General features: G+C 33.8%; 1 protein-coding gene across 1 annotated transcript; it reads left to right on the top strand.

Moving 5' to 3' along the window:
- The first annotated feature begins 9,429 nt into the window (after positions 1–9,429).
- On the top strand, positions 9,430–11,479 carry LOC149418460 (DNA repair protein Ku70-like). The gene has a single exon (XM_089638504.1). It carries the CDS (start codon positions 9,458–9,460, stop codon positions 11,216–11,218), a length of 1,761 nt encoding a protein of 586 aa, XP_089494630.1. The 5' UTR covers positions 9,430–9,457; the 3' UTR covers positions 11,219–11,479.
- Positions 11,480–11,496: the final 17 nt, after the last annotated feature.

The following is an 11,496-nucleotide window of genomic DNA, read 5'->3' as shown; positions in this document are numbered from 1 at the left end:
TGCTCTTGCATAGGTACCACAGACAACTACAAAAAAAAATTTGGTTGCCACTTTATCGCTTTTCTGAACAGTTCCCACAATCAGTTCCAATGTTGAAAATAAAAGCAAATACCGGTTCTAGAGGTCATGGAATCGGAGTTACACACATACACAGAGATAAACTACCGAAATCGTTATTTTTAATACTTCGAGTTATCTATAAACTAACCCAGCCGATTTCAATAAAGACTTGAGCATGTACCTGTTACTTTGTTTTGCTCTCCTGTAAAATTATGTCGCTGGCAGATATAACCTTTTGCCATCAAAGTATCGCTACGTTCTAATTTTGTGGACTTTGTAATAATATTTTAGATACGATCGCAGACCAACACAAAGCATGAATAATAAAATTGTGTACCTACTTTCGATGATATTAACGGTATTTGTAGTGATCAGGGTTGCCGATGCGTGAGTTCTAAAATACCCACAAGTTCCAAAATCTCTCAAAATCCCCGAATTGAAAATTCCCTACAATTTCCCCAAAATTTCCATGTATAATTCTACCTTCTAAATGAAATAAAATCCATTTAAATTAGCATTTATTTGTTTGGTCATTTTCAGAATTTCGAGACTTAAAAAATTAATTGGGTTGAAAAATTGCTGCGAAAGAAAACGAAATTTCTCGTAAACCTGCTTGTAAATTTAAACATTATTTTTCAAAGTCGTTGGATAATGGAAATCAAGAAATTATGCTATTTCGGTATTCGTTACGTGGTGTTGTCAATGCATATGTTCTAAAATACCTACAATAGATGTTCAAATTCTCCATTAGTACCTTTACCTCCAAAATAAAACAAAATTCTATTGAAATAATTATTTATTTTTTACTATCTATTCATTTTCAAATTTTCTCTTCGGTTCATAATTTTAAACCAGAAATTTGTTATAATTATAGTAAATTCTCACAATTATTGTGAATATTTTTTTCAACGTTGTAGGAAAATCAAAAATTTTTCAGAATCCCCGCATTTTCCCCAGAAAAAGTTTCTCCCCGCCAAATACCCAATTCTTGAAAAATCTTATAAATTTGGGGAATTTCCCACTAATTGGCAACCCTTGTGGTGATGTCATCCAATAACAACGGGTTTAATACATGTTTTATGTAGGTACCAACAGATAAATCATTTAAAAGAGATTCTTACTAATGGATAAAAAATGATTATTTTTTTAACCTTTTCAACATTTGACTCTAGTGAACATATTATACACATTTAAAATCTAATTAATGTATAATATGTAATAATTAATAAGTAACAAGGTATTAAAATAAATTACTTACACCATTTTTTTCAGTTTGTTACTAAAATATTTTGTATTTAAGGTTTTTTTTCATTCATAAGTTTTGAGTAAAATACGCGTAAAAGAAAAAATATCGCCATTTTTCATAAATCAATTCGTTTTTGGAATAAGTGCCTTAATTTGAATGGATCTGCATAAAAACAGTGTTATTTCAATACCGCTGTTTTTCCGTATGAGTACTCATTATTCGAAAAAAGATTGTAGGTAAGTAGCTACTTGTTATAAATATAACATGCTAGCTACCTACTGGCCACGACTGCTAAAGAAGAAATGTTGGTAAATCGACAAACGATAGCTACGAAAAAACCTTACCATTATTCATTCAGTGGTTTATTTACGATTCATTCCTTCACTCCTGCTTGTAAAGTTCACATCATTTCATTCCGTTCTTTTTATTATCATCTTTCCATCTAATAAACCACAACTATTAACATTGTGCACACTATAATTATATACTATTATACTACTATTTCCATTTTGTACGCTATAATAAAGCACTACTAATAACATTGTGCACACTATAATAAGGCACTACTATTAACATTGTGCATACTATAATAAACCACTACTATTAACATTGTGCATACTATAATAAAGCACTACTATTAACATTGTGCATACTATAATAAACCACTACTATTGACATTGTACACACTATAATAAACCACTACTATTAACATTGTGCATACTATAATAAAGCACTACTATTAACATTGTGCATACTATAATAAAGCACTACTATTAACATTGTGCATACTATAATAAACCACTACTATTGACATTGTACACACTATAATAAAGCACTACTATTAACACTGTGCATACTATAATAAACCACTACTATTAACATTGTGCATACTATAATAAACCACTACTATTAACATTGTGCACACTATAATAAAGCACTACTATTAACATTGTGCATACTATAATAAACCACTACTATTAACATTGTGCATACTATAATAAAGCACTACTATTAACATTGTGCATACTATAATAAAGCACTACTATTAACATTGTGCATACTATAATAAACCACTACTATTGACATTGTACACACTATAATAAAGCACTACTATTAACACTGTGCATACTATAATAAACCACTACTATTAACATTGTGCATACTATAATAAAGCACTACTATTAACATTGTGCACACTATAATAAACCACTACTATTAACATTGTGCATACTATAATAAAGCACTACTATTAACATTGTGCATACTATAATAAAGCACTACTATTAACATTGTGCATACTGTAATAAACCACTACTATTGACATTGTACACACTATAATAAACCACTACTATTAACATTGTGCATACTATAATAAAGCACTACTATTAACATTGTGCATACTATAATAAAGCACTACTATTAACATTGTGCATACTATAATAAACCACTACTATTGACATTGTACACACTATAATAAACCACTACTATTAACATTGTGCATACTATAATAAAGCACTACTATTAACATTGTGCATACTTTAATAAAGCACTACTATTAACATTGTGCATACTATAATAAACCACTACTATTGACATTGTACACACTATAATAAAGCACTACTATTAACACTGTGCATACTATAATAAACCACTACTATTAACATTGTGCATACTATAATAAACCACTACTATTAACATTGTGCACACTATAATAAAGCACTACTATTAACATTGTGCATACTATAATAAACCACTACTATTAACATCGTGCACACTATAATAAAGCACTACTATTAACATTGTGCATACTATAATAAACCACTACAATTGAACTTCGGTGAGTCATTTCATTTTAATACACACATCTTTGATCTTAATAATATACTCAATTCACAACTATAGGAATGTACGAATCGCCCAAGATTAACCTCATATACCTGTAAACATAAATAGTCATATTCCCATAAGGCATTCATCTTTTTTACTTCTACCACCATATAGAATCACCTCCCGAAGTTAGCAAAAATAGTCGGTCTTTTAATTACGAAACGCGAACACGTTGCATTCTTGTCTTCTTCTTCATTACATGTATTTTAGGTAATAAAGTTATAAATATCCTATTGAAAATTTTGCTTGAAACACAATTAATACAAATTCACATGAACATCATGATTAATACAAATACCCAAGTTGCGGCACCACCTCCCGCGAGGTAGTTCAGACTAGACATATATAACATAGCATAATACGACAATATTTATCTACAGTACCTACCTAGTGAGGTGTAAATTGCAAAGATTTGCACCGAACTTTACCGTAACGGGAAACCATATCTTCATTAAATTATATTGACAACATCACGTAAATTAAATATAAGGTTTTAGGTAGGTACCCACTTACCTAATTTAGTGATCTGTGGAATAAAACCTTCTAATTTAAATAACAGCATATTTTTTATTGTTATAGTAGTTAAAAAATTTTGGGTCTCCGTAAAACGGACCAAAACTGTGGATTCCGTATTTATTTTATTTCTTTTTATTTAGGAAGCAAACAGTCGTACAGTAAAAAAATATAACAATAAACATTCATATATTCTAGACCAATTAAGTTCCATTGAGTTAAATGTTGATTTAGTATTTTTTACCTACACAACATATTAAATGGCAAAAAAATAAACATAATAAAGAAATACATAAAATTAAAAACAAATAGAAAAAATACAACTTTTCGCATAGCTATACTATTCACTACGGGTGATAATAATGTAATTTTCACAACAAAAAAATCGAATAAAATAAAAGTATTTTAATTTATTAAGCTGAATTTTATATGATATCAAGTTATGGTTGCAAATGTCTAAATCTCGTAAGGCAATGTGTGACGCCACTAATCACAAAGAGCTAGTTTTATTTCAACGGGCACTGCATTCTATATGGCGGCATGAGAAGTTTTTTTATTATTGAGTTTAAAAGCTTATTGAAGAACACTAAGATAAAACGTCAGCATAACATCACTACTATTATTGTATTGTATAAAAGTGCAAAAATACATCCGTGACGGCACCAGATTATTAAAATCTGCATTACTACGAAAAAATGCATCGTATTACTTCTAAACAACAAACTGGTGTGTATAATACACTGATCATGACAACTGTGTTCTAATAATAATACTAACGAGTTTATTCCGGAATGTGGGGAGGTTTGTGCAATCCTAAACAATATTATACAAAGTGTAACGATTATTTAGATTGCAACAATAACATTTGGCTGTCATCGGTTGTTTTGTTTTGCTTTTTCGAAAACTAACCATTCTATTAAGCCTGGAGATGTAAAAGCCGGGGATCGATTCCAAATCTCCGTAGGATTCCTCACAGGATCAGCCGCCAACAACTTTATTAAAAACATATTCATATCTTCAAATTCTAAATTCAAGGCTTACATTCCCACGTTTAATGTCACTCGCACGATCTGTCCATCGCAGAAATTCTATCTTCACTCTCAACCCCCCAACATAACGGCAATCCCAATCCCAGGAGGCTAATTTACAAGGACTCCTCTGAGGGCAACATTTCCTGGAAACCTCCCAATCTGTCATCATCACCTTTGAAGGACAATCTCTTCCCTCTGATACAAACTTATTCTTCAACTCATTACTGGTTGAAATTTACACTTATCCCACCACTCAATGTTTCAATTGCTGCCGTTTTGGTCACACCAAAGCTGCATGCAGATCCCCGTCAGATGTTTTAAATGTGAAGAAAACCACACAGCTGACCAATGTCCTTCTTCATTCCCACCTACATGTTTCAACTGCTCGGGCTTTCATTCCGCCATCGCTCTTCTTGCCTAAAACAATCTCTCCAAAAAATATTAAATTTTCTATGACCTCTCAGAACTTGTGTTTTCTGCAGGCTTCTAAATAATAACCGTCTGTCAAAAAACCATTGGTGGGGCTTTATCCAGCAACTCTCCATCTAACCCTTTCCTCTCCTCAACAACAGCTTCTTCTCCTTCAACTGAGTTCACGTACAAAATCCTAATCTCTAAACCGGCCCCGAATCCGATTAGCAACCACACAACTAACTACTCTTAAACCTAATGGCTAATGGTTCATCTCTGTCAAATGCCACAAATGGGTGCGCAAAGAATTATAATCTGTCCTCAACTCTAACTCGCGTTATTTTTTTTTGTAAAAATATCATATATTAGTAAATTACATACCTTCGTCTCGTGTCGTTTAGAATGTTTAGAATACAGTCTTTCAGAAAGTCAATTAAAATTTAGGACTACTTTATAATGAATAAAATTAAATAAGATTTAAGATTTTCACGGCCAAAAGTAAATAAACAAATACTATTTTAGAAACTAGATAAAATTATCTTTGCGGTGTATGCATTTAAAATAATCATTACTATTTCTAAAAAATAAAATTTTAACATCAAACGTAAAAAATGTTGTTATTGCTAACCACATTTTTTCTTATTTTTCACTCCAATTATAGAAAAATTGAGAGAACTCGATATTTCGAAAACACATTCGTTTTGTTTGGAGAATTTGTAGAAAAACTGTACCTTCACTTTTATCTCGGTCATATAATAAAAAATAATAGTTTAAAAGTTAAACCGATTGTTACGATATCGGCGCGAAATATCAACCAATCATTTTGGCTATTTTTAGTATTTTATTAATGGATTCCAGTATAAATATTTGAAACAAACTGGAAAGAATAACTATTTCTCTTTCTAACGTTAAAAAAAATATGTATTTTCACATGACAGAAAAAAATATAAAAATACTTTTTTAAATATGGACGCCCGGTAATATATGACCCTCAAACGCTGGAAGGGATAAGTAGGTGACCACAGAAATCAATAATATTTTGATGATTTGTATTTTTGTATAGCGCCGTTTTAATGAAATTAATCTCAAGGGCGATGTTTTTGGTGTTAGGTATTATCGGCACCTTGGTAATCTGGCGCCTGCAGCGCACTGCTCCAATTGCACCCGCATAGGACCGCCCCTGATTTCACCAACTAATCTTATTCTTCTGTATCTATTTTATGGTGGCTTCTCGTTTTATGTGCATTTTTTTGTACACTTAATATTGTGAACATGACCTGCTGACAAACTGTTTATTTTGAAGAATAAAAAAATAAAAACCTTTCAAACTGTAATTTTTTTGTTTGTAATTATTACATCCGTGAACTGCAAACACAGAAACTACTTTTTAGGACGTTTTTAATACATATCTTAATATATGTATAAAAATCACGTGTCACTGTGTTCATACACCTCCGAAACTGTTGCGATTTCAATGAAATTTTGTGAATAGGTTTGGTTGATTTCAGCTTGAAATACAGGATAATTTTGGGCCCGATAGGTGGCTCTGTTGTCAAGATCTAAAAAAACGATTTTCAACTATGTTTTTTTTTTAGATTTCTCCACCAAAAATACATACAACTACTTTTTAACTTCACTACGTGGAAGGCGGTCTGTGGCAGGACAACGTCTTATATTATAACATGCGTTTCAAATGGATGAGTTAAATTCCAACTGGTTTCTAATCGTAATATGTAGGTATATAAAAATTCAGCCTGCGTATGTTTGTGCTCGCAAAACTCCAAAAATGATGTCTACCGATATCGCTGAAAATTTCAAAGTTTGTTGTTATTTGTGCCAGGAGTGTTTTGAGATGTTTAAATGGTAGCAGAAGTCGGGGACGCCTTAGAAAGACATTAGAAATACCGAAGCATTGCGGGGAATCCACTAGTATATTTATATATTACATAAATATATATTATATGTTATTAAATACTACTGTAATGATACATTTATCAACATTGATCATAATACAAATTATAAAGCGCAAAACACAGCCACCAAGAACTAAATAAATTTAATTTGCCGCCATTGAAAGGAATATGCCACATATTATAAATAAATAACTTCATTATGCCACATTAGCGCGTCTCTAGCGGCCAGCGTTGTTGATATTGTCAATATTTTACTGAAGTGGGACGTATTATATTATAGGATATTTGGTTCAACTAAGGATCGTTTTTTTTCTTGTAGGAAATGTTTTATATAATATGTAATAAAATTCGTGCGAAATTCAAGCACGGAAATATGACGATGTCACGGAAAAAAGAACGTGCTGTGACATCTTTAGTAAGAAGTTAGAAAGCACAACTATTTAGTTCAGCTAGCACTCACACCAAAATGGATTAGATCACTGCCAGATGTCACTTTGTCATAAATGGGTAGTGACATCTATGGAACGATATTATAATTCTTGAAAAAGATTTGATATTTATATACATTTTTTAGCTAGTACTCACACCAAACTAATAATTTTGTCGTTCCAACAGATGTCACTACACGTTTTCACTTTACAGTCCACCGCACTAACAGCGGATTCAGACGTTTCAATTTTAGCCGATCAACATTTTTGGACAATAAAAATTGTTGAAAAAAATGTGAAGTTTGTTGAAAGCGGGTTCAGACTTGTCAATATGCTATCAAGTATCATTCAAGAGAGAGTTGATCAACTAAAATTGTGTTTATTGATACCAAATGCATTGCGCACAAAGTACATGAGTTGTATTAAGTACATGAGATGTATTAAATGTACGATATTATATAGTATGCATTTTATGATAGGTAATAATGTAAGCAAGTAAAAAATCAATAATTTAATTTGAAATTAAAAATTATTAAAGCTAATTAAACATTATTTAATTAAATTAAAAAGAAAAAATATAATAGAAGTAGAAATAGTTAATAAAATATCAATACTTCCTGATTTTGGCTGTCGGTGATAGGTACATTGATGACTGTGAGATTGTGTCCTGTCCTGTAAAACCTGTACCGTTACAATGGCGTGCTGGCCTTAGCGTGCACACTAGAGCCTGGTTTTCGTGTCTACAACCGAGCATGCACCGTGTCGCAGTTGAGTACACAGCTCAACTCAAATTTAAGTGTCATTTTTCAAAATTGTAACTGATTATTCAGAAAAGCGATAAATCACCTAGGTACCTAAATATAATTATTTCACAAGTGATAAAATAGGTACCAAAATTATTTTATTACATATTAAGGACGGGTTGTTCCGGAGAATTTGAACAATTCATCAAATTTCAACATTCATTTTCAAGTTCTATGAAAGATTTTTTCAAGTTTTGTTTTTATTTCAGTTATGTCAAGCAACTAGCCTATAATGATATTACAACAGAACTTGAATAGGACTTTAACAGAACCCGAAAATGAATGTTGAAATTTGATGAATTGTTCAAATTCTCCGAAACAACCCGTCCTTAGTGATGAAATTCTTTGAAAAGTGTATGTATTTGTTTTGTTAAAATGTTTGAAAGATGAACCTGTAGCTGTAATGGATTTTCCCATCCGAAGACCTCTTTATTTGGATTCCCTGATGGCCCCATGATGGAAGAGTCCACTGAGATGGCCTTAGCTCTCCATTCAACTCTCCCTAGGTTCCCCAAAGTCCACTAGTTTTTTTGTTTGAATGGTCCATTTTTGCCCCACCAGTTTCTAGGGAAAAAGAGTACTGGGGTAAGGTATAAATAATTCAAGGTGCGACCCTGTATCTTGGAGGCACTGTTCGTGACGCTGTTCCCCAGTGTCATTCTACCTAAGCCTGGTAGCTCACACCTTGGCTTGGGATTTTTACCGCAGGTCGCGTTTCCACTCTCTGAGCGACGCGTTCACCACACTTCCTGAGCTGAGATTTTTATCAATGAAATTAAATAAAGATAAAGAGTACTGTTTACTGTGAGAGTAGTATTTCAGTTTTGCCCCAATGTTTTTACAAGTTCATCTTCAACAAGTTCTTTTATTGGTAGTAAGTGTGACATTATCATCCATATATGTATACATAGTATGACATAATATATGTATCAGTGTTTTTGTTAGCAATGTCACATCAAAGATAACTAAGAAGGTGGATCTAAGCTTTATCTGATAACAATAAAGATAACCTTTTAGTCAGTCAATCCTAGAGAATCAATGGTCAATGTTGTAATACTTAAAGGCATATGCATACTGAATTATAATGGATTCAGGCGACGAAAGTGAAGAATATTCATCTGGGGGAACAAATGGATGTGTTCTCTTGGTAGATGTCTCTCCTCCTATGTGGGAATATGTGGACAATGAAAGACCAATCGACATCCTGTTCACTTCTTGCACCAACCTCATGAAAAAGACGATGAGAAACTCTCCAAAGCAATTAATAGGTATTTCACTATTTGGAACAGTGGAAGACGACAATAAAGGGATTAAAAATGTGAAACAATTAATCCCCCTCAAGGAACCTGACTTGGAAGACATCAAGTGTTTGGAGGAGTTTTTCAACAGAAAGTGGGGAGCTACTGAGCACTTTAGTTTAGCTGATGCCTTCTGGCAAGCTAGCCGCATGTTCTCCGGGTGTCGCAAGAAGATGAGCGACCAGACCATCACCGTGCTAAGCGCCCTGCAGCCACCAGACCCCACTTCCCACAAGGCCATCTTGAAGAAAGCCTCCGACATCCGCGAATTGAACATCTCTGTTAATATTGTCAATGTGTCTCCTAATTCTGTCTCTGCCGACAGCTTTTTCATGGAATTAGGGAAAGTTATTAGCGATGAGCCTAACATGGACTGGGAGCCTCCGGAACCAGTGCTAGATGCCAGCGACATTCTGACTTTAATCTGGAATAATAATCACAGGAAAAGAGCCTCCGCTATCTTGAAGATGTATTTGGGCCCCGATGTGGTGCTGGGAGTGGGAATGTATTCCCTGAGCACTGAGCAAAAGCCTCCCAAGAAAGAAAAGCTTGACCGACACAACAATGAAGTTGTAATGGCTTCTAGTTCGTGGATGACTGTCCCTGGAGATGAACGGCAAGTTGGGGGATACAACGAAATTGAAGATTCTTTTAAAACTAATCCTCAATCAGTTCCCATTTTAAAAGCTGACTTAAAGAATGTTGTAGAATTTGGAGAAAGAAGTGTTATTTTCACAAGTGAAGAGCGAGATGAGTTGAATAACTTTGCGGGTCCTCCTTGCATTAAAGTGCTGGGATTTAAATCCTCTTCCATTTTGAAAATGTCAGAGTGGTATTTGAAACCATCTTCGTTTATATACCCAAATGATTCAATAGTGGATGGTTCGTCGCAGCTGTTCCTCGCTCTGCGTGATCGCTGCTTGGCCCTGGACCGAGTGGCCATTTGCCTTTTAATAAGTCGCCGCTTCTCTTTGGCGAGGTTCGTAGCTCTGGTGCCGCAAAAGAGAGTGGTGAAGAGTAACTTCCGGGACCAGCCCGACGGGTTTCACGTCATATACTTACCTTACTCTGATGACTTTAAAGAACTACCACTGGAAGTTGGTAGCGAAGCTACCGTGGAACAGTTGACGTGCATGGAAAATATCTTAAACAAACTGAAGTTTCAGTTTAACGGGGATATGTTCGAGAACCCAAAACTTCAAACAATGTACAGGGCTATTGAAGCCTTGGCTCTTGAAGAAGTTAATCCACAAGAGATAGAAGATACAACTCTTCCTTACATCGAGGTACAGAATAACAGGTTAGGATCTTTGCAAGAAGATTTCCAGTCTCTGTTTGGCTCTATGAATATATCTGCAGTCAAAAGGTCTCAGAATAGCAGCAAACCCAACAAGAGGGTGGCTGCGGGGGGAGCTGAAGATGGGGAGATGATGGATACGGCGATGGTAGTAGCTCGTATTAACAACTCTAATGTTGATAAGTATACGGTAGCTCAGTTGAAACTGATATTGAAAAACTACAATGTACCAAACCTTCCAGCCCTTTCAAGCATGAAGAAAGAGCAGCTAGTTCAGAAAGTTTACGATAATAGTGACATTATTTTAGCACACGCTGTAAAGACTGAATGAGAACTAATTACAAATCGATATCCCCTTTCAAATGGTCAAAAGAACAGACATTCAGAAAGTTGATAAGAAAAGTGTGGCACAAGGTGAAAAGCAAATTATTTATTAGATTAATGCATACACATTATATTATAATACATCTTGACACACTTGACTTTGCCGATGGCTAAAGAAAGAACTAACGAATGAAGAAATTATTGTCTAAATCTATAGATTGTCTTGAGGTAAAGTTAAGTGTGTTGAGCTGTACTTTTCTCACACATAAAAGTGTTCTACACTGA

Source organism: Hesperophylax consimilis, chromosome 13 (genome assembly GCF_061612785.1).
Source record: "Hesperophylax consimilis isolate HC1 chromosome 13, BYU_Hcon_1.0, whole genome shotgun sequence".
Classification (NCBI taxonomy): Eukaryota; Metazoa; Arthropoda; class Insecta; order Trichoptera; family Limnephilidae; genus Hesperophylax; species Hesperophylax consimilis.
This window is presented reverse-complemented; position numbering and strand designations above follow the sequence as displayed.

Coding starts and splice junctions, on each gene's coding strand:
- LOC149418460 (XM_089638504.1), top strand. CDS start 9,458: ATGTGGGAATATGTGGACAATGAAAGACCAATCGACATCCTGTTCACT.